We start from the raw sequence: 23,886 nt of genomic DNA, 5'->3' as shown, positions 1-23,886 counted from the left end.
ACCAATAACATACCCTATTCAATATAACTCTAGTTCACACTTGTGGGCTGGGTTTCCCTGGGATGCAGTTACATCCAATCCAATATAACTCTAGTTCACACCTGTGGGCTGGGTTTCCCTGAGATGCAGTTATATCCAATCCAACTCTTTCATCATGCCCCAGACTAATGACCTCTTTGAGCACTGTCTGACACAGTGCACTGACCTGCTTGCCTTGACTGTTACTTGCACTTATACAAATTTGTCAACCCATATGTGTCAAAGACATCCACAGGTCCAGACGCTTACTTTCTTTAGAAATCTTCCATGTGAACACTAATGCTATGTCCTCTCCTTGGGGCTTTTGCCTTCGGCCACAAACCCTACATGAATGGATAAGGCGACCAGCCACACACAGCTTGACAGAATCACCTACCAACATTATCTTCGGCTGGAGCCCCAAAGTGAGTGCTTCAACCCAGCCTGAGAGCCAACCCTCCCGACTGCCTGCAGCCAGACCACCTGTAGCCCTCTTCTTCCACCTACTAAGCCTTTCCTTCAACAGACCAACTGCTGAAATATCCCTGATAAACACTGGCCCTCTATTTGACTTGACAATGCCCATGTATTACATTCTCACTAGACTTCTCTGACATTTCTTCTAGATTTCCTTAATACAGAATAACAGCTATTAAAAAAATACAGTTTAATTGAAGTTTGATAGCTTGTAATCGTGACTCGACTCACATTCAGTAAAACAGCACCAAGATCCTGTGATGCCTGTGTGCCTGCTTTGTAGAGCAACCAGCGGCCATCTGACTCACTTTTTGTAGGAGTGAACCATATTCAGAAACAGGGAGGTGTACCTAATAAACTGGCCATTGAGTGCATGTGGTAGGCTTGTGTTTTGGGTACTTGTATTTAAATTCCTCTAAACAAGTTTAAAATCAGGAGTAAAAGTATCATTAAATGGATAATTTAGGACAGTGTCTCTCAACCGTTTGCCTACTGCAACCCACTTTTTAGTATGTTAGTCATCCACAACCCAGTCAGGGGGGAAATAAAGAAATAAATAACTGAGATGCCTCTTTAGACCTAGGCTACAGTATATGCTCATTATAATTAATTTCACGAGAACACACAACCATTTTCAATCATTAGGCAGACTATGAGGCAAACTGATTTTAAATGAAGTGATATAACTGCTAAAAAATTGCATTAGAAAGTTATGATTCGACATACGACATTCGAAAATACGATTCGATGACAGAGATCACGGTTGGCAGAATATCGCAACGAGCCTTTCGTGAAGTGCATTCACGGGCAGCGCCGGCAATCCCCAGTCCTATACTCCTGGAGCAATGGGCAATTTGTACCTATTACAGAGAAAGTCTCGCGACCCCTATAGAATGATCTGCGAGCAACTCACTGGTTGAGAGACTGCGATTTGGGTGGTCTAAGCCTCCCATCTGGCTGGTTAGGTTTTATCTGAGTCGAACACTTCAGTCTGACCAAAGGGGGAAAATGTTAAATAAAAATGGACACACACCCATGGCCATGAGGTTTCCACGAGGGGTCTTCAGTACTTTTAAAATAAGCAAAAGTGGAAAGAAAAAAAACAACACCGCCATTTTCCTAAAACATTTTAAAAGCTTTATTTTGCTCAGAACATCATAAATAAAAAAAGCAAGTAGAAAATTTGAACATGTTCAGAAATTCTCGTATACAACTATGTACAAAATGGTCATTTCATTTCATGCTCAGGTAACAGGTGCAAAAATGTGGTCTTTACACATTTTCTAATCAGCTTCATCAGTAATTAACACACATTTTTGTACAAGAGCATCATCAGGTTTAGAGCTTATAAACGCCAAGCACACAAACAGCGTGCAGCTCAAAATGATAGCAACGGGCCCCTTACTGATCCTTGAGCTATTGTTCATGGCTCTTCCCTGATTTACACTGGTCTTGAGTTACTGAGGTAGTAAACCTGTGTTCAAGAGGAAAAAAAAAACAAAACAAAAAACAAACAAAACAAAAAAAACAACAACAACGACAATATCCAACTGAGTTCACCAGTTTATAAATTTGTTTGTTTGTGTCTGTGTGTTTGAGAAGGAATCAGTTTCATAAAATGATCAGTTAAGAGCATACAAAAATTAGAATATTATAGTATTCTGGAACACTGACTTTCCCTCCTGTGCTAAGCTTGAAAAACAAACAAACAAACAAACAAACAAACAAACAAACAAACATTCACTACACAAAAAAACCCCACAACACTTACATAAAAAAAATGAAACAAAACAAAAAAGAATCTGGAAATATACCCAGCTGAACAGGATCTGGTTTTGTTGTCCGTATACTGGGTGCACCGGGAAAAAACAAACAAACAAACAAACAAACAAACAAAAAAATACTGTCTAAGTATCACAACTCCAACTACATCGTCCAAACTTTAAATATGACACAAAAGAACATGCACCTGTGTGTCAGAATGTGTATCAGGATAGCATGGCTGTAGGGCTCAATGATCCTTGCACGTGATAAAAAATACAATACTCTTCTCACAGCCAGAGGTACTGAGTGGAACTGGCTCATTGGCCAGTGGAAGGTTAAGTCCCGCCCTCTTTACCATGAGCAGTGCAGCTGCATCCAGTGAATAAAGGATAAGGTGCAAAATGGGCCTGCCCCTCCTGCCATCCAATCAGTGTGCTCTTTTGGTTCAGCAGAATAACAAAACGTAAAAATACAGGTGAGGAGGGCACTGCACAAATATTCCACACATGTGAAAACAAAAACAAAAACAAAAACAAAAACAAAAACAAACAAACAAACAAACAGGTAACCAAAGCACAGAATAAAGTCCCCGCTCTGTCGTTCAGGGTTTGACACATGGCAAAAGATCAGTCTGACTCCCACTCTATTTTACACAGGAACTTACAGCAAGCCATAATATACTGCTTGATATTCAAAAACAAATCCAAAGTGGTGAACAGCGAAATGAGGAAGAGACTTCTATAAAGGACTGGCTCAGTCTTCGACAGCACCGACGACACACGCCACACACGAGGCTTGCAAACGCGATCCCCTCTCAGCGCCGCGGGAGGACGCGTTCCGGCCAGGAGGACGCGACCTGAGAGCTTCACTCCGGGTCGCGTCAACACCCTCGGTGTTTCTGACTCCACACCGGTCGTCACTGTTCAGTCCTGCATGGGCTCTGGCCTGTTCTGGCCCAATGGGGTTACGTCTGGGGAAAGTAGCTTATATCCATACGTATTATGGGGACACGACTGGTATTTCGACCGAAGGATCTCCAGTTTGTTCGCGTCCAGCTGCGGAGACCAGCCAGCTTACCGCCTTCATTTTAAAACGCCCTCTAATTGAGGAAGCGACGGCAGCGCCTCGCCCCACAGTTGCAGTGCAGTTTGTTACTGGCGTCCTCTATGGGAAACTTATAGTCGTAGGTCAGCTCTTCCCCGCGGCAGATCTTCCTCAGGGCGAAGATGACGATGTGTTTCTGCCCGTCCACGTGGATGACGCGGGAGTAGCAGTTGGGCTCACAGGAGTGATTGATGAAACGCGCCGCGTTACCGTGCATGGTGGCATCCACCACGTCAAAGTCATCGATGCGGAACATATAGCAGCCAATGCCCTAAGAAGAGCACAACCGAGAGAGAGAGAGAGAGAGAGAGAGAGAGAGAGAGAGAGAGAGAGAGAGAGAGAGAGAAATACAGACCATGTTATCGTGTGAAAGGTGTTCGCAAAACTCCACTGCCTGCTGTTTTCTTCAAACAGACTACTGCTATTGAAAAGTCTGTACTTTGTTTTAAGGACACTGCTGAAATAGTAAATAGTCTGTGTTCTGTTTCAAGCAGACTGCTGATTGGTCGTCTGTGTTGTGTTTTCATTAGGCAGACTGTTGATTGGTCGTCTGTGTTGTGTTTTCATTAAGCAGATTGTTGATTGGTCGTCTGTGTTGTGTTTTCATTAAGCAGATTGTTGATTGGTCGTCTATGTCGTGTTTTCATTAAGCAGACTGCTGATTGGTAGTCTGTGTCGTGTTTTCATTAAGCAGACTGCTGATTGGTAGTCTGTGTTGTGTTTTCATTAAGCAGACTGCTGATTGGTAGTCTGTGTTCTATGTGGTGGCTGTTAGGGTACATGTGGTTGTTGAATAGACATTCATTTCTGCAGATCCACCCCTGGCAATGAATAAACCTCACACTATTGTTGAATTTTGTTGAGCTTGCAAATATGTGCAGGTCAGTTTCAAAGCAAGACTGATGTGTTTGTGAATCCAAGTCTTAAAACCTCACCTTGCTGTCGTAATATTTCTCTCGTTTGTCCGTGAGAACGGAGCGAATGACGGTCCCGGCGTACTCGATCACCATCTCTCCAGCCTCGATGTTTCTCTTACAGAACAGCCCACGCCCATGGATGGGCGACCTGCCAAACACAGTCAGAGCCAATGCATGGGAAATCACATGACAGCTATTTTCACCGCTATTATACGAATAAACCTGTATTTTACACTTTCAACACCAAAAACACATAAATAATAAATAAATCACTTTTTTTTCCCCAGGGGTGTAAAAGAAATGAATAAATCCCCAGATTACAAATGTTCTTGCTGCCTTTCTTCCTAGTGTCATGCCCCTGTTTGCTTTCCACTGCTCCCAGTTAGACACAAGTAGCATTTATTTACTTATGCAAAATGGTTTAAAATGAACTTGTTAATTGGTTGTGATAGGTGTAAGTGCGGCAACAACGCAAGGGAAAAAAAACATTTTTGTTACCTGTAGACTCCCACTGCTTCCTTGGAAGTTTTCTTCAGGTGTCTGAACCTCATGGCCATGGGTAGCTCCACGCTCGTGGCGCGTCTGAAAGGGAGGGGGAAAAAAAAAAGAGAGAGAATTCACCCCGTCTCTGACGGACTTCACCCATACAACAAAGCTTCAAAACAGCCACATTTCCTAAGTAAGCCTTCCCCAGGCAGTCCGTCGAGCTTTCACAATAAAGTCGCTCCTCTGAGCAATTACAGAGTGATCATTAATCAATATCGGTCTGACGATTGACTAGCAGGCTGAATCATTCATTCATTCATTCATTACTTAAGGTAAAACATAAAAAAGAAGAGGAAAAAACAACGATACTGAGGGGGTCTTGCACATATTAAGAGGTGAATTATGACAAAGGCGATTTTACAGGCAGACAGAATGGACACTGACATCCTTACGAACACGGTTCTGCTCAAATAAACCCATAAAGTGTAAAATGCTGTGTCACCTGCTGGATTTGAGCTTAACCTCATCTTCCTCTTCGTCACACGGGGTGCTGACGGGGAGCTGGCGGTGCTGAGAGGCCAGGAAGTTAAACATGTCGAAGGTGGACTTCCTGATGCGGACAGGATAAATGAGAAAATGATCAGAGAACTGAAGTAGGGACTTAAAATTGCACAATACGGATTATAAGGATCCTGGTGAAAATAAAAGGAATTACATGCTTCGATTCATTTCATGGTTAAAGTTACTGAGATGAGGATTAGTTCAAATGGGGTGATGTTAGTCAACATGTACTTCAGATTAGCCTGATAGTAAAATGACTCTTACATATACATGTTTTTTTGGTTTTTTTTTTACCTTCGCTGATTAGATACATATTTATGTATTTATATTGAACTGTGTATACGGTACCCTAATCGTTCCTTACCACATGGAATTAATCAAAGTGTAAGCTCGGTGTTCTGACAGGGGGTGTCAGTCTTACCGTTCGTAGACCTCGGCGCGGGCCGAGCCGCTGGGGTTGACCGGCAGCTCTTCTTCCGGTTTCTCGTGCTGGTGGAAACGGAAATGGTGGCGCTGGCAGGAGGCGGCGCCCTGCAGCTGCTCCAGCAAAAACAGCACGGCGTCGTGGATGACGCCCAGCGCCCGGGCCCCACTCACTCTGCCCAGGGGCAGCTGCTCCAGCCTACAGCCTGCCCGCGCCTCCTGGACCCCATCCACCACGGCCCTCCAGGCCACTGAGGAGAGAGAGAGAGAGAGAGAGAATAGAGAGAGAAAGAAAGAGGGAGGGAACAGAGGATGGAGAGAGAGAGAGAGAAAGAGGCAAGGGATGGAGGATGAAGAGGTGGACAGAAAAAAAAGAAGAGGAGTTATTGAGTTCACACGCGCCTCGAGCAGCAGGTCACCGTAGAGGGTTTTTTTTTTTTTCGGGTTTTTCACGTGCTACGCAAACGCGTTTTCTAAATTTTTAAACTGAAGAGGACCCCAACCTTCAATGCAGTCCGCCTCCACGCTGAAACCGTCGTCACTGGTGATGTGGAAGCGAAGGTGAGATTGGTTCTGGTTGGCACTCTTATCGGGATCCTGCTTCGGGTATGACGTATCCTCATCTGAACTAAAACCTAGCAGAACGAACGAACAAACAAACAAAAAAAACTGGGGAAGTTAAGATGAACGGATGGATGGCCCTTAAAAGTTCTCTTCCTTATGTATCTGACTTATCCTGCTAGAAAAGACGTGAGAAGACACGACAGAACAACTCCACAGAATGGAAAAGAGTTTAGAGTCCAGACCTTTATGGAAAGCACAGAGACGACACGTTAAGGGGTGTGATTTTAACCCACCTGAGTAGGGTCCCCAGTCTGAAAGGTCACTGTGACGAGAACTGACCCATACGTGCGTGTTTCCCTGGTTACCGCTCTCAAGCCCCTGCTGCCCATTGGCTGCATTTTCCTTTAGAGAAAATCTGGGGGGGAAAGAGTTGAAGGTACATATTTATTTAAAAAAAAAAAAAACCAAACATGTCTAAGCACACAGCACCATGTTTGTTAGCTTTTGCATTATTGCTAACCTTTTTTCTCCGAATTTATTGAGGTGATCTGCCTTTAGTCGTTCAGCGGTGTTTGATTCTGGCTGGCTGAGGTCCATCACATCCCGAACTGTTGGAGCCTTGATACGGACCTTACTAGACCTACACATCCAAAAAACAAAAAACAAAAAACAAAAAAAATCCGCTCTTCAGATGATGAAAGACAAGAGATTCAGCACAGACATAAATGGGATAACATATGCTTCCCCAATCTTGTACCCCTTCCAACCTGCTGCTGTGGTCCTCCAGGGCAGCCCGGGGCGCGTCCTCCACGAAATCCGTCCTGCATTTTTTAACGGCGGGACGTTCCGAGGCCGAGGACACCCTCTTCACTCTGACCTGAGACTGCAGACGTGACCGGGACAGGATGGCTGGCTGGGTCCTGTGACGGACGTCGGCGGGGGCTCCGAACGCATCCGGGGATGGCGTCTTGCCCAGGCCGGGGTGAATCCGTAATCGGGAGGGGCTCGGGACGGGATGGCTCTCCACCTCCCGATGACTGGCCATGGCTTTGTCGATTATAGCTTGGGCTAAACCACCGCAAGCTTTAGCTGAGCCTGGCACCCCCGGCACAGCCGTGTTCTCGGGCTCGGCGCCCCCCGAGCGCCTCAGGGACCCTTGCCCGAGCGTCCGCTGTTCGGCGGGATATTCGGGGGTTTTCCTGATCAGGACACTGCAAGGCACGGCGCTGTTGTTACTGTAGGACACGACGTGTGTGGCTGTGCCTGGACCGAAACTCGCCTGCGCCGAGTTCACCGGGGTCACCATAATTCTGGGCACGGGCCTGGGAAGGATGTTACTGCTGTGGATGACCTTAGCAATCTGCCTGATGTGGCTGTAAGGAGGGGCGTTGGCCCTGGCCGTCTGAAAGGTGTTGGTCTGCGGGTCCTTCACCAGGATCTGGCCGTAACGGTTCACCAGCAGCACCTGCGGGGCGGGCGGACCGGTCCCATCGGTCAACAAAGCGGAAACCCTCTGCTCCTGCACCGGCTTCGGAGCGGCAAGGCGAATGGCTATCGTTCGGCCTTTGGTGGCTGCCTTAGGTAGAGAATCGATACCATTGATAACCATTGGCACTGAAGTGGCAGGGTTCCCCTGTGAAAGGGAATGAACGGTTATGGCGGGCGACGAGGTTGCAAAATTGACAGGGACAGAGAAAGGTAAGGAGGTGCCCACGGGCAGAGTCAAACTGAACGTGTTTTGCTGAGCCGCGGGACTTGGAGACACGTGGACGTTTTTCGTCGGAGCCGGCGCAACGATGTGCACCTTCGGACTGTTTCTCACAGGAGGCGCTGGCGTCAACCTCACCACAGGTTCGGTCACCTTTTCTTCGTTGCTGAAAGAGTCCAGCGATGAGGAGTCATCAGCGTCCTCCGTGCGTTCCGTTTTGTCCAGCAGATACACCATAGTACCATCATCTGCTGCCACGTACTGGCCACGAGTAGAATCGGACCCCGATTCTGTTGTGCGTTCTGCTTGCTCATAGTCCAAAAGAACTTCTTCCTGAATCAAAACTTGGTCAGCATTTGGGTCAAAGACAGGTGATGATAATGAGACACCCTCTACATATGGTTGAGATGCCTCAAACGCTCCTTGTACCTCTGAAGACATCAATTCTTCAGTGGCTGTGTTAACAGCCATATCCCCACTCCGGTCCAGGAACGTCAAATCTGGTTTCGCAGACTCTATGGACGTACATTGTTCAATTCCTGACTGCAGGATGGTCACCGCATCACTGTTTTCCAACACGGTTTTTGGCTTCGTCCCATCCGAAGAGATGCAAGATGTGCTTGAGGAAGTCTGGCTCTCGCCTCCCGCTTTAGGAACAATCCCATGAGATGGCTCATTTTCCAGGCTGTGGTGACCGTATCCCGTTTCCTGAGTGTCGTCCTCTCCGGCAGACCCGTTTGTGTCGCTCTCCGAGTCATTGTCCGCTCCATCCAACTGCGAGATGGACCCTGAGGCCGGTAGTACAGCGAGACCTGTTTGGGCTGAGTCCTTGGGGCCATCGCAGACCACTGTACGAGAGAAATTCAAGTAATGGTCCATGTCCTCGTCTGCTGAGTCTGCCTCCTGTTCTGAAGTCGTGGTTGTGGAGCTGGATAAATTTCTCATGGCTGCCACGGATTTGCTGGGATCCACGCATGGGTTTTGGATCTGGTCCGACGAGCTCCTCCCCTCCTCGGTTTGCATTGCCTCTCCTTCACCTCCTTCTTTAGCACCTCCACAGTGCAAAGCCACATTGTCGTTAAGCAGAGCTTCATCGAACTCTAGGTTAGCGTTCAGCACAGAGGCCACCGCTACGTCGGTGTCCACATCAAACTGGTTACAAAGCAGCTCCTGATCCTTGGAGGACAGTGACACCGTTCCATCAGCAACATTCGGCGTGAATAAGACTTCATCCGCCAACCCAGCTTCTGCACTCTCTGGCTGTGAGGAGGCCAGGCAGTTCTGTGGTACATCAGTAGACTTGCACGGAGAAGGGGAGGGTTGCTGGGTCCTTGAGGAATGGAGGAGAGAAGTGATTGACGGAGAGCTGCCAACGCCAGTCTCTTGCTGAGGGGAGAGCCCTGAGGTAGTAGTACTGGTAGGAGTGGAAGGTTGTCTCTCCCTATGAAATGCTGAGGTGTGCAGGTTCTCATTAGTACCAGGCGGCGTGATGCTGGTGCCGAAGGTGATGGATCTGGGCCTTAAAGCGGGAGACGTCTTGGCCGGAGACGCGTTTGGACCCTTAGTGGAGGCACCAAGCCGCCACGGCCGACGAGTCTCATCAAGGTCGTTGATGGTCAGGATGTGATGAGATTTGGACGCGGCGTTGCCTGGGAAGGAAAATGGTGAGCCACAACAGGACGACTTGAGAAGAGGGAACGGTGAAGAGGAATGTCTAGACATAATGACAACGGCTTGCACCTTTCTAACATGACGATACGTAAAGTTGTGTAAAGCAACAGACAAGCGACACCAACAGGGACCTGTCAGATGGGAAAACTCTTACCAGGGGAAGGCAAAGGCCTGGATGTTCCACCTGCTGGCCTTCTGGTGTGACAGTACCCTTGGGTCTTCATCCCAGAGTCCTGTTTGGAGTGAGGAGACGGAGTTCTTGGCGGTACCTCGGCAGCCAGGACCATCTCGGTCTCAGAATTTTCCACTTCTAGAACATAGACAACAACGTAAGGCTACTTCAATAAAGGCAGAAAAAAAACCCTGTATAAATTAGAGGAGAGCAGAGGATCTTGATTTTGCAGAGAGGGATCCAGGGCCAAGTAAACCCCTAACAGTCGATCACCAAACAGAATAATGGACAGACTACCAAATAAATTCTAAAATATACCACCATGAAATTGATCATCAAAGTCAAAACTTTAATGATATGCCATTTAAGTGCGATTGTTCTGCTGGGGAGAACTTGTGTCAGACCACTGTCACCTTGCCCTGTCGACACTTAAGACTCTCACCTGTGTGAGGTTTTGGACTGTGTGCAATGGTGCGGTTCTCCTCCTGACAGTTGACCCCTTTCAGAGGTTTCCCAGACGCCGAGGGCCTCACTTCAGTCACTGTGCAGGTATACCTGCAGCGTTTACGAGGGTCGACAGTACTCCAGTACCATCGAGAACACCTGAGAATGGGAAACAAACTGTCGTCTCGCTCTTTCCACTGCATGTAGGTCAAAACTATCGGCACTGATTAAAACAACTGAACTTCTCTGACACGTCTTAGGAAAACTTTACCCCACTCTAATATTTTAATCATTTCTAATTTGAGCCAGTGACTTACCTGTATCCCACGGGGAAGAGCTTTCCTGCATTTGAAGACAGTTCTGTAAGCACGCCCAATTTTTCAATCTGCAGAGAGCCTTTACCGAAACAAAAACAACAGAGTGGCTTCAGAATATAACCGTCAGCAACAAACAGCGTACTTTGAAGAGCAGGTGCAGTGCTGGTCCAAACATTTTTATTTCAATAACAAAACTCACCAATCATCATGTTAATGGATTCGGGTTCCAGGCCTGTGAGAAACTTCCTGCGGAGGCTAATACCTTCGAAGTCCACGTAAACCCGTCGGACCACCTCGAAGCCGTTCCCAGTCACTACCTGCAACAGGAGAGGAACAGCTAAAAAGAAGTCCTGTGGACTGACTTCTCTCACTCAAAACAGTTGCTGGAGAAGAGAGACGAGAAGCCTTTAGGCCAAGAAAGCTCGTACCTTGTTGTTGACGAGGTCGTGGTGTTTGTAGCAGTAGACCTTCCTGTCTTGCTGAAAGACACAGTTGCTGACGCGGGCACACATGAAGTGGTAGTTACTTTGGCAGGAGGTGAGACAGCAGCCCACCGTCGCCCCCGGCTGGCCACAGCGTTCACAGCGCTACGGAGAGAGAGACAGGATCCATACAGGTGATCAGTGTAGGTACTCAGCTTGTGCCAGTAAACAGTTACCAAGGTGACAGATCCTTTACTCTGCGAAAAAAGAATTCTGACAGCGACTGGACACTGACCATGAACCGGCCCCTGGCGACAGCACTGTGGACATGTAACAGCGCCCCCCTGAGTTCCTGCACCTCCGCGGACCACACACAGCAGTTCACGTGAGCCCATTCGTTCTGTCCCAAATACAGCAACCTTCCAGCATCCTAAACAAACACACACACACACAGCTTCAATTAGCCATCAGCAGTGATTTTAAGCCCTCCCACTGATACAGTACCAACTGATACTGTTAAGGTCAGAAGCTGGGCTTACGTTAGGTTTGGCGTCTCCACACTGCTGACAGAGAGAGCACTGCCTTTCATCCTGGCAAAACTTCCGCTCCGAGTTCCAGCGATCCTCTGCAAAGCAACAAAAATGAACATCGTCACTGTGGCATTTAATGACAGACAGTATCACGACAGACACAGCGATCATCGTTTCAACTGCACTGCTAGAGCCGACTAGTTATTGCAGGATGAAGGGGGGGGGGGGGTGCTCAGAACCGGAATCTCAAGAATAAAAAAAAATGAAGCCGAGTTTTGGTCGCCTTTGAAATCTGCGGTTTCAGTTTGTGTGGACTTTTATAGTGTTTTGGTTACCTTGAGATTTGGGCCTCTCTTGGTCCCTCTCCTCTCTCTCCAGCCACTGGGCATAACTGTGCTCAGCCGAAGGAGGGAGGACCGCCTCCGAGAGCATACCACTGAGAAGAAAACACGGGGGGGATGAGTGGATGAGAAAAGGCATGTATCACAGAATGCAATACAGAGAGAACGAGAGAGAGAGAGAGGGAGAGAAACAGAGAGACAGGGGTGGGGGGGGGGTGGTAGGGTGAACTTTGATGTTTTACATTTGCTATATATTTTACCAGAGCACATTTCCACAAATATGTGCAAATGTCAAAAATTGTACTGCTAAACCAAAGAGCATATGCTAGCTTCTAATTAAAAAAAAAATCCCCAAAAAAACAAAACTTAAATGAATACTTTAATGCTTTGGGGGGGGGGGGGGAGCAGACTAGTAGAGATGATTCACTACAGCAGTTAAAATGGCATCATGTTTTTCTTCCTTTTTAACACTGCATTCATCATTCAAACAAATCATTAAAATGAATCCATTTCTGGAACTTCATAACAGTGTTGCTCGCAATAAGAACATTAACTTTATGGGGCAATGTGAAAAAAATCTGCAATCAAATGTTAAATCAGTTTACATAAACCATCCGTTTAATACAGTTCATAAACTCCACCAGCAAAATGAATCATTTAGAGACGTTAGCCAGATGCGCATACCATGGGAATTCCTTTGAAAGAGGGTCCCAGAGTTTCTTGTCCTGGCTACTGAACCAACTGAAAACACCTTCCAATAGCTGTTAGATGAGAGAGATAGAGAGAGAGAGAGAGTTACACCATTCCTCCATGTACTTCAAGTTTGTGCAATTTCAATAAATCAGTTCAACACCAGCTTCTCTTTGTAGTGTTGACAGAGACAGGAGAAAAAAAAAAGGGCAAAAAAAAACCAAGTACAAAGCCTTGGGTGACACATTACTTAAGTATAAGACACGCACACCTTAGCTGACTGACAGTCTGATCCCTAAAATGTCAAGGTTAAAAATTCCCTCCTTCCAAACTCCTTTACCTTTAAGTAGTGGGCCTTGGCCTGACCTGTGGGCCTCTGGGCGTCAGCACCACACTCTTCCTCCTGTAGCTGCCTCTTCATCACCTTCACCACGTCCTGATGGAATGCGTCCTGAGGGGGGGGGCGGGGGGCGCGGAAAACGACAGACAACAAGAGACAGCGTCGCGACTGATCAAAGTTTGTGGAAATTATGTGGAAGTTCAGGGCACAGCATCTTCTAATGTGATAACTTCTGACACCCTCATCAGACTCTCTTTCTATAACAATGTCCGTCCTGTACTAACAATGTCAGTCCCGTACTAAAAAGGTAGAGCAGATAAAATGACAAATTTAGAATTTACAACATTAAAAAACGTAATACGAAGAAACTCAATGTAGTACTAATTAGTTAAACTTTAAATAACTTTCATCATGCCTGTCAATGGCATCATAAGTCTATTAAGCAAATGAGGTAATAACACCTTTATTACACAGTGTAATAAGCTACATCATCATGCATCCAGGGTGTCCAGGAAACTTGCTGCTCTATACACACTGTGGTTTTTGGGTCACGGAACAATATAGGAAAATGTCAGGGTTAGGGTTAGGGTGCACAAAGCGTTCCGAATGGTTTGGTGCCCATACATGTACCGTTACATCCCTGTTATACAGTAGGTATTACAATACATGGTGACTAAAACCCTCTGTGATGAAACATGTAGAAACTTCAACACATATTCTTATCACCCCAAAATCTATGTCAGGTTGTGTCTTCAGTCAGCGTGTCCTTGTTCAACAGTGTTTTTTTAAATAGTGTAACGTTATCCGTGGACACTGTGCTGAGCTCTGTTTGAGAGAATGAAAATCTAGCTGCACGAGGTTGGGCCAAAATGCACGTCATCAAGACTCACCAGTGATGTGTACAGGCCTCTCTCAAACCTCTTCTGCACAGCTTGTAGATCACACAGCGTCTGCTCGTCCCTGGGTCCATCTGAGTCACGTGGGCCCACCTCACACTGCGCACACACACACACACACACACACACACATAAAAAATAATCAGCACTCCACCAAATGACTCAATTTAACAAGAAAATCTCATTTTTGTAAACATGAACTAAACTCTTGCAAATGCTTAGGGTGGATCTCAATGAGACAAAAATGCCCTTTCCATTCACTGTAACCAATTATATAGTCATACTAACTATAATTAACTATAATTTCCCCACTGTAACCAGTTACACCCTCATATTCAGTGATCATTCAACGCGTCAGCGGACAGGGCAGTTAAACGGTGGTCAGGCAGCACGGGAGGTGCTGCGCTGGCCGTAGGACAGAGAGGAGTCTCACTTGCTTGCAGGTGTGGAGGTGACGGGTCAGCTTGGACGTTCTGAGGCCCGTGAGAATTTTCTCCAGCCCCGCCCGCAGCACCCCCTCCACCACATCCCTCCAGTTACTGGGAAAGTCTTTACTGCACACCTTACAGGTGAAGACCAGACTCTTCTTCCCCCGCAGCCTGCTCAGGATCTCATAGAGATCATCTGTGTGTGTGTGTGTGTGTGTGTGTGTGTGTGAGTGTGTGTGTGTGCGTGTGCGTGTGTGAGTGTGCGTGTGAGAGTGTGAGTGTGCGTGTGTGTGTGTGAGTGAGAGAGAGAGAGAGTGTGGGGGGGGGAGGGGTGACAGACAGTGAGACAATGAGAAGGATACAAATAAGTCATCAGACTGACTAAATAAGTTAAACAAATAATCAAATCTAAACAAAAAAAAAATGTAAAGGTTAAATAACAAATGAGGATCTATGAATGCATGTAAAAGGTAATTCTCTCACACACACACACGTGCACGCGCGCACACACACACACACTCTCATGCTCTCTCTCTTTCGTTTACCTGTGAGTCCTTCACACCTGGCGTGGACCCAGTGGGCACACCTGGCACACTGAATCATCTGACTGTCAAACTCGTTCTCCTCACAACACTTCAGACACACTGTGCAGAAGTTACCTAGGCAACCGTCAGACAAAACACTGCATATCAGCCTTCGTTTTCGAAAATGTGTAATACAAACCAAACCTTTCTTTTTAATGTCATGTTGTTTTCTGCTGTTTTAACATTCATGGAGGAATATAATGATCTGTTTGATGTCATCTCTGACTCTTTGGTTGTGAAAACTCAAACTTTGTGACACAGAAAAATGTATTTTGGAAGTATCCTTAAAAGAAAGTGATAACCCTGTAAAACAACACAGAGAATGTAAACCCCGCATGTCTGCACAGACAACCCCTGTTTCTGCTACCACTGGTCTGGTGAATCGTCCAGTTTGTGAGACTGGGCAACGCATACTGGGACTGACCTTGGCTGTGGAGGGTGCTGCAGGTAGGGCAGAGGTCAAGCTCGGTATTCCAGGTGATATCCAAGGATTTCCCCGGAGTTACGCCGCAGCTCTTACATCGGATACACATCATGCAGACCTGCAGAGCCAAACACGTCAACACCTTAACACAGGCTGAAAGGCGACATCATCTTCTCTACGCTAATCCAGTACTATCATACTTCAGTACTGGGCGGTAATGGGCATCACATTTAAAGAACAAACAGTCAGGCTCATTATCTATACAGAGAGGCACAATTTCTAAAATAAATAGTTACAAATTTACCCACAACATCTCAACCAGACCATTAACTATTATAAATTACCCACAATATCTCAACCAGACCACTAACTATTACAGCTTACCCACAGCATCTCAACCAGACCATTAACTATTACAGCTTACCCACAACATCTCAACCAGACCATTAACTATTACAGCTTACCCACAATATCTCTAATAGACCATTAACTATTATAAATTACCCACAACACCTCAACCAGACCACTAACTACTATAAATTACCCACAATATCTCAACCAGACCATTAACTATTATAAATTACCCACAACATCTCAACCAGACCATAAACTGTAACAGCTCAGCCACAGCAGTGTGAGCAGACCACTGCGTGTTAGGACTTACCCAGGGCATATTGCACTTCACAGGTTTGGGGTATGTGGGCCCCAGGCAGGCTGGGTGGTAGCAATGGAAACACCTTCTGCACTGTAACACGGGCTAAACAGACAAACAGACAAACACTGGGCTTCAGCATTAACGCATCCACACGACTTCTCTATAAGACATTGTTATGAGTATATTTGAGAGTTAATTTAAAGTTGTTCAGAATTAGTAGGGGGTTACTTTGCCTCAGAGGGGTTTGTTTGAGTAAATGGGAACTCATCACAGAGGAAAATCATTTGAAGGTGTCAGCGTGAGAACTGTTTTTGCTGGTCCTCTCTCTCTCTCTCTCTCTCTCTCACCTTGGAGTGCTTGCTCTTGCGGCCACATACGTGGCAGAACTTGCAGCGCTGGCAGCACCAATTCTCCTTGTTTTCGTCTTTCGGGCGATCGTCCGCCGGCAGGCAGAACCAGTGAAACGGCTCACAACACATCTGACAGAAGATCAGCTGAGAACAGGGAGCAGAACGCTCAGCGTTTAACGCCACCAAAAACGTTACGACTCAAACAACACATCAGGACCCCTAACAAATTACATTTTTTTTAATCCAAAATCTAACAGTGGTTTGGGATCAGAAAAATGCCTCATTAAACAATGCTGCTGGTTTTCTGTTGAGTGAATGGTTGACGGGTTAACCCTTACATTGTGCTGCCCCCTGCTGGCACACAGCAGACACACACACTGAGGCAGGACAGGCACCGACGTTAAAATACTGAGTCCTCCCATGAGCCACACGTTTTGGATGTTACAGTCTTCCTGAGGTTTTTAAAGACAAAACCCAGAATGAAAACAGACAATCAACAGCAAAGAGAAACAACAACCAGAGGCTTAACTTATTTCGGCATGAGAAGATCCCCCGCGCACAAACCTTAAAGTCGACGCGGATCTTGTGTCTTGCTTCCTGCGGCCGAGGTTCCCGCTGCGTGTATCCGTTGGCGAGAGCGGCCAAGACGCTGGGCGGCGTGTTCTCCAAAGAATTCTGGGAACAAGTAAGATAAGGATCGTGAGTAATGTCGGGCTCTGGGGCTCCCTCCTTCTCCTTCTCCACCACCACCTCCTCCTCCTCCTCATCTTCTTCCTCTTCCATAGCCTCCTCCACCTGTCGTTTACGTGCATCCTCATCCTCCTGCTCCTGCCTGTCAGGCTGAACAGGTGCTCTCGCTAGCACAGACGACGACCTGGCTGCCTGCACCACACTGTGTGGCAGCCTCTCCAGTCGCAGTTGCAATCTGAGGTGGAGTTTAAGGGAGGGGCTTCCCGGATGACTGGGTGGGTGACGCTCTGCGGGCGCGGGCGCGGGCGCAGACGCAGACGCAGGCTCCTGGGCGGGGCCCTGTGAGGGAGGGGACTGCTGAAGCGAAAAGCGAAAGGAAAGGGGTGGAGGTGGGTGGGTCTCGGTTACAGAGCAACCACAAACACAACTCAAAAGCATGGCAAAGCGACGCGACAGCAGGCAAGACAAACACAGACAGACAGACAGACAGACCAATCACACCCTTCAGTCCAACCCAGGGCTAGACAGACAGACCAATCACACCCAATCGCGCCCTTCAGTCCAACCCAGGGCTATTCCGTTATAAATTCACATAGGCCAGATTTCAGGCCGTGTTCAGGGGGCAGAAATGGTCGGCAGCTTGTTTAAATTTACATATTTGAACCACGGTGGTGTAGAGCAGAGTGATCTATATGGTCCCAGTGCCGCTATACTGTATATATCAGCACTCACGGAATGCCTCTTGTCCAATCAAATCACTCGACCGGGACTAGCTGTTCATTTGAAGCTGCATCATTTTAACTATCTATCGTCTCTGGGCCACTGTAGGTTGCTCTTGGGCTGGACTTGGCCTGCAGGCCACCAGCTGAATAGGCCTGGCCTTAACTCTTACCTTCATCATATCCAATTACAGAAAAACAAACAGAGACTCTGATGGCGGAGGAGACGGAGGAGGTGGTGGAGGAGGTGGAGGAGGAGGAGGAAGAGGAGGAGGAGGAAGAGGAGGAGGAGGAAGAGGCGGAGAAGATTAAAAAGGATTCCTACAGTCTTTTGGTAAAAGAGAAAAAAACAGAATGGTTAAAACACCTTTGATTAATGACACCTCGTCCCAGCATCAGTGTTAGTGTGATAAGGTGTTGGGAAAAACAGGTACTTCCGCTGACAGCTAAAGAGAGAGAGTGTGTGTGTGTGTGTGTGTGTCTGTGTGTAAGAGAAAGCACCAACAGGAAAGGAATAGTGACTCACAGACCCTTGCAGAAAAGAAGAAAAGTGTGTTAATTCATGCAAAACGTTTCAGATTGTTTAAGATGTGCAATTCTGTCATGCGGCAAACATACATAATCCACCTAAAAGAAATGATTAATTAAATGAATATTGTCATCGGTCATGCATTCTGGAGAGAACAGGCACAGAGTTCATCCAGAGACGATCGACTCCACAATTGTTAACTACTGGTTACTAATAACAGGTGTGATGACATGAAATGTTTAACCAGAGTTATTAATCACATTTAGTCTATAACAGACAAGACTGCTACAACACAAAAAACCCTGAACAAAACTGACCATGTAAACTAACCATCTTTAACAACACACGCAAACAAACACACAGTAGTCGGAACATCTAGTCCTGGTCCAAGACATCTTTCTTAGTGACAAATATCCCACTTTTCAGGCATCTACAGAAAACCCAGGCCACTGATCTTACGAAGCCCCAGTGGGGACGTGAAGAGACGGTTTTCATTCGCCTGGTCACACAAATCCTTTTAGGCGTCCGTACAATTTAATACTGCCTTCGGCTACACGCCACTACCAGACAGTTCCTTTCGGAAACTTGCCGCTCGTTAAAATAAATCAGCGCTGGCTCCTGTTTAATGGTCGTTCAGGGCGGCGTGGGTGAGCAGGTCTCTGATTTATGGAGGTAAATTAAGAGAGAGTCCAGGATGTCGTTCGGGGGGGGGGTTAGACGGAGGTGAGGGGATCAGAGGTCTGATTACCTTGTCGAACCGTCGCCGTCCTCTGGGTAGCCCTACTCTTCGCTGCCTCATCAAGTTTTCCAGCGTGTCCTCGGGGCCTTCGTTATCTGAAGGAGAAGTCAGCACGTTCACGTTTTTTATCAAATGAAAACAAAAGTGAAAGGCCCCGTCAGCCTCTTTTAATAAGTAAACTGGTTTCATTTGAAGGGGTAATGACACTCGATTTACAAACACCCTCATAAACCTGGCTGAAGAGATTAAGCTCAAAGCTACTGAGACTACCAGACGTCTGTTATTTATCAAGGCCGAAGCTTAACAGACTTACCTCAGTCTGCCTCCTCTCTCTTTCCCTGGACGTGGCTACAGCGTTTTGATGTGGTTGTGAACAGGGCTGATCCTGCTCTTTTTAGGGTGAGGCTGTTTTGTGTCTGCATACTAAGATTTCTAACAACACTTTTGAGTAGCTGAATGTTGATTCACTGGTCTGAAAATTTCACTCAACTAAGAGACTGACTATTTCTTTCTTTCTTTCTTTCTTTTTTTTTGACCTGCCAGCTCTAAAAATTGGTTTGTACTTGAATTCTTGAGGATTCTGTTTATTTGCATTGGCTTAGTTCATTTTTTTGAAAATGTTTTCACTCAGGTTTCCCTAATAACCATTTGATACATGCTTCATACATATTTTCTCCAACCACATATATGAATATAAACCTCATTTCAGTAAGCACACACGCGGTGAGCGAAAGAGTACGTGTCTATGTGTGTGTGTGTGTGTGTGTTGGGGGGGGGGGTGTGTGTGTGTGTGTGTGTGTGTGTGTATGTGTGTTGGGGGGGTGTGTGTGTATGCGTGCGTGTGTGTGCATGTATGTGTGTGTGTGTATGTGTGTGCGTGCGTGTGTATGTGTGTGCGTGTGCGTGTGTGTTGGGGGGGGGGGGCGGCAAAAAACGTTACCTTGACGCGGTGGGGAGGCGGTTTTCTTTTTCTCCGTCGTCACTTCGACTGCGTCCGTGTCCGTGGAGTCGGATTCCAGCAGGTTGCTATAGCAGCGTGGCGTGACTCGTCTCTTCGGCTGCCTCCTGGAGGGGCTCAGGACTTCGCCGTGGCCCGTCGACCCCTCCCCTCTCTCGCAACCTGCCTCTTCGTCGTCCTCATCATCACCGCTGGTGGCTCCAGCGTCTGCCGACAACCTCTGTCGCTTCATCTGGACTGCGGGAAAGAGGAACCGTGGAAATAGCAGAACACGCACGGAACAATAACTTTTATTCACATAACTAGCACACTGCACAAAAAAAAACCAAAAACACTGCACAAAAAAAAAAAATAAATAACAACTCAAATGTTCGATGAAGTCATGATCTTTGGCTCGGTAAGAGCAAAGGACGCAGAAAGCAGGGCCGTCATACCTCGGTACAACTTCCCTCCTAATCTCCTCATCTTCTTTTCCTCAATCACAGAGCACTTCCTCAACCTGTGCAAGAAACCATCATACAGACCGAAATCATTCACGGGGCCATTCACGTGCATTTCATCGCTATCGTTCTGTGATCCGCACACACTGTTCCAGAGCGTTCATAAACTCTGCGGCCATTTAAGGCACAGAGTGCCGTGGAGACTCCCTCCTTCACTCACATGCAGCACTGTCGTTTCTTGTTCGGCCCTCCGTATTTGGGCTTGTCGAGACAGAACACGCACTTCCCACAGTCCTCTTCCTGGAGACAGCCCTTACAGCGGTAACACCGTCGCGACCGCAAGCCAAACCCGCCGCCTCCGCCGGACCTGCGCATGCGGACGGGCTTGGGCTCGGGGGTGCCGGGACTCTCCGGATCTGAGGGAGAACCTGCATCTACACAAGAGAGAGAGAGATTGGCAGGGAGAACATGTTAAACAAAAGAAAAAAACAAAAGAAGCAAAAAGAAGAAGAGATGAGAAAGCAGAGAGATGTGCAAGTATAAAACAACTACCACTAAAAATGACAAAAACAATAAGTAACAAAAATTACAAAATAAAAAAAAATAAAGAATGGCGACCAAACGCAGACACTGCTACATTATAACGTCAGAACTCCTTGTACGTCTACAGTCCGCAGTCGGAGTCTTGTATATTGGCGTAAAAACCGTGACGGAGTGGCGGGGCATACCCTCGGTCATGGCGGACGGGGTGATGCCCTCTCTCTCGTGCAGGGGCAGCGCGCTGAGACGGGGAATGTCGTCCGGCACCATGGCCCGCGGCTGTCCCAACGCCACCGCCGCCGCCCGACACACGTGTTTGATCCGCGGACCTTCCCTCGGATGCTCCTGTGACACGGGTTAAGGAAAGGGAAGAACATCTGCCGTCAGAGAACAGATCCTTCCACTCATTCAGTCTCTTAGTCACTGGTTGCTTTTTTTTTTTTTTTTGTCTTGATTTTCATAAAACACATTATTTTAAGTGTAATTTCTTTGTTGATTGAACAGTCACTAAAAATACCCAGCATACCTGCGGGGCTCCCTCCCTGTTTCCTCGGACCATCATCCTCCTCCTTTTCCTCACCCTTGACAATGCTGCATCTCTGGTTTGCACTGTCCCCAACAGCAGCTTCATTGTAGGGAACAGAGAGAAAACGTATTGCAAAATATACCATTGCTGCTCTGATACATCTATGTGGCAGCAAAAAAAAAAAAAATTATGACAAGTAAGTAAATTAAGTAAATAGACAAGCAAGAGTGAAGCAGGGGGAGTGTTTGTGCAATGTCCGATTGCGTCTTCTCTAAAAACGTGCGTTGAACGAGGTCTAACCTGAGAGGACTTGAGCTGTTTCTGTTGGTCGATCTTGATCAGCTGGACCTTGGCTCTCTTCAGAAGGTGGAACATGCGTCTGTTCGAGCCCGTCAGGTGGACCCTGTGGGTAACGCCCCCTTGCTCAACCACCACCTGTGTGTCCTCAGCGTCTCCGCCCTGCTCGGCTGAACCCTCCGTCTGAGCGACGTTCTCATCTGAAAGAAGAGGACAAAATCATGGATATAAGCAAAACAACCAAACGAACAAAAACAAAAACAAAAACAAAAACAAAAACCAGAGTTCCAACGAGCACCATCCAACAACATGCAGCAAAGGTTGAGAAACCTTGAATAAAACTTTCTTTAAAAAGAAACGGCATTAAACGATGAGTCTGAGAGAACAGAAAAAAAAAAAAAAAAAAATGTACAGCAAATGTTTTACCATTTTCCTGGGACGCCGCGATAACTCCTCCGTCCTGCGCGGAGGGTGCTAACCCAGACTTGCTGACGTGCACAGCCAGTCGGCGCACAACCCCAGGAGAATTCAGGTCCTCCATCTTCAGCTCAGATCTCCTCCTCCTCCTCTTCCTCTTCCCCAGAAGCACAGCGTCACCTCCCTCCTCCTTCCGGGCATCCGCTTCAGATACTCCGCCGCGACTCCCCGAGCCGCCGCTCAACACTCGCTGCATTCTTCTTTGATTGAGGCTAGCGGTGAGTCTCTTCAGTCTGTCATAAATCTTCAGCTGCGACGCGTCCCGGCCACGTCCGGATCCCGCCACCCTAAAGAAGGGCTTCCCTCCTTGAGCGTTCGTCTTCACTTCCAAAGAGCAAACCTCGGGATCTTCAGGCACCTGGAACGTCACGCTCAGCGGCTGCTGCACCTCATCTTTCAACGAGTTCTCCTTCTGCGCTTCGCTGACTGGCTCTTCGTCTTGGGAAGGTTTCTGGATCCCAGCTTGACCGAACTTCTTTTGTGGGCTCCGTGGAATGACGAAGGACATGGTCTCGTCGTCCATAAACCTTCTGGGAGTCTTGATCACCCTGGCTGACCGAGCGGTAACCACCGGCGCGAAGGCTCCAGCTCCGGGCGGAGCGTCACTCACAGAGAACCCTGGTTCTGTCTCAGTTCCTGCACTCTCTTCAGCCAACTGTTGGTCGCTCGGCTCGACGGGAGAGTCCAAATACACATACGGGTTAAGCCTTCGTCTCCGTTTTCGGGGAATAACGGGCCCCTGACGCATCTTCCGTCGCAATTCCTGCTCCGGCTTCCTCCGGCGGCCGAACAGGGCTTTCCTTCTTTTCACGCGAAAGGTCAGAGGTCGTTTAGCGGTCGCGCTCAGGTCCTCGCTCGACGCCGTGCCCGTCTCTCCGACGGGAGGCGCCGCAGGTTCCTGTCCGGCTTCGGTCCCCGCTTCTGGGGAAGTGCTCATGTCCTTACTCTTTCCCCTCTGTTTGCATACTGGTTTGGGGGACACGGCGACGTCCTGGCTGGAGTTCAGCACGTCCGTGTTGCCTCTCCGGGCGGATGAAAGCACGTCGCTGGTGCTTCTTCGGGATGGCTTTGAACTGGACCCGTGGGCCTTGCCATCAACCCCGTTCCCGTCGTTCCCGAGACGTACCTGATCAGCCTTGTCGGACTCTCCGGGTCCGCCGGGTCTCCTCCTCTTTGTTAACGTCTTTAAACTTTGGTCTACATCCACAGCTGCCTTGACAGAGCCACGAGGGGCTCTCTTTTTCCCCTTCAAGAGCGTCAGAGTCCACACGAATCTGTTTTGCTGCCTTGCCCTCCTGGACTCCCTGAGAGAAGGCCGTTCCGCACTAGCTAACGACGACGCGGAGGGGGCGATCGACGTCAGCCCTTCGTCCAGATGACTTTGGTTCTTTCCCTTTTTCGCCGCGCCTAACTTTGGACCCTGGAACTCCGACCCCTCTAACGGGTCGTCCGTAACATCTCCGTTCTCCTCGTTCTGCGAGGGCTTTTTCCCTTTCTGTTTAGGCTCAACGATTCGTACCTTTGCTGCGTTCTTGTTCGAACCGCTTACCTTGCGACCATCCTCTTTGACCTGACGAAGCTGCTCTCTGTTTGTTTTGTTTACTCTGAGCTGACCGTGACCCTGCCTGACCTTGGGCGAACCCCTCAATGTTTCCTTTTTCACACTTTCTGCTGCCTGTCGCTCA

The 23,886-nt window shown here is 47.6% G+C and overlaps 1 protein-coding gene and 1 long non-coding RNA gene across 2 annotated transcripts; both read right to left on the bottom strand.

Moving 5' to 3' along the window:
- Positions 1-2,963: 2,963 nt before the first annotated feature.
- kmt2ba (lysine (K)-specific methyltransferase 2Ba) lies at positions 2,964-23,761 on the bottom strand. The gene is made up of 36 exons (XM_030788578.1): positions 23,756-23,761; positions 22,151-23,696; positions 21,728-21,924; positions 21,428-21,526; positions 21,090-21,246; positions 20,582-20,795; positions 20,356-20,420; positions 19,904-20,158; positions 18,973-19,058; positions 16,851-16,961; positions 16,625-16,738; positions 16,284-16,430; positions 15,946-16,038; positions 15,282-15,399; positions 14,819-14,932; positions 14,279-14,469; positions 13,840-13,944; positions 12,950-13,060; positions 12,604-12,680; positions 11,914-12,014; positions 11,588-11,673; positions 11,344-11,478; positions 11,055-11,213; positions 10,826-10,943; positions 10,627-10,705; positions 10,308-10,468; positions 9,848-10,003; positions 7,082-9,671; positions 6,835-6,954; positions 6,608-6,729; positions 6,254-6,385; positions 5,749-6,001; positions 5,269-5,376; positions 4,779-4,862; positions 4,299-4,428; positions 2,964-3,634 (listed from the first exon to the last, which is right to left on the bottom strand). The coding sequence occupies exons 1-36, from the start codon at positions 23,759-23,761 to the stop codon at positions 3,359-3,361; spliced, it is 8,616 nt and encodes a 2,871-aa protein (XP_030644438.1). The 3' UTR covers positions 2,964-3,358.
- LOC115825595 (uncharacterized) lies at positions 6,672-7,130 on the bottom strand. Its single transcript, XR_004025747.1, has 3 exons — positions 7,082-7,130; positions 6,835-6,954; positions 6,672-6,729 (listed from the first exon to the last, which is right to left on the bottom strand). It is a non-coding gene; the product is annotated as an uncharacterized LOC115825595 (long non-coding RNA).
- Positions 23,762-23,886: the final 125 nt, after the last annotated feature.

This window comes from Chanos chanos, chromosome 12 (assembly GCF_902362185.1).
Source record: "Chanos chanos chromosome 12, fChaCha1.1, whole genome shotgun sequence".
Lineage (NCBI taxonomy): Eukaryota > Metazoa > Chordata > Actinopteri > Gonorynchiformes > Chanidae > Chanos > Chanos chanos.
Note: the sequence above shows the minus strand (reverse complement) of the source record. Positions and strands in the feature narration are given on the sequence as shown.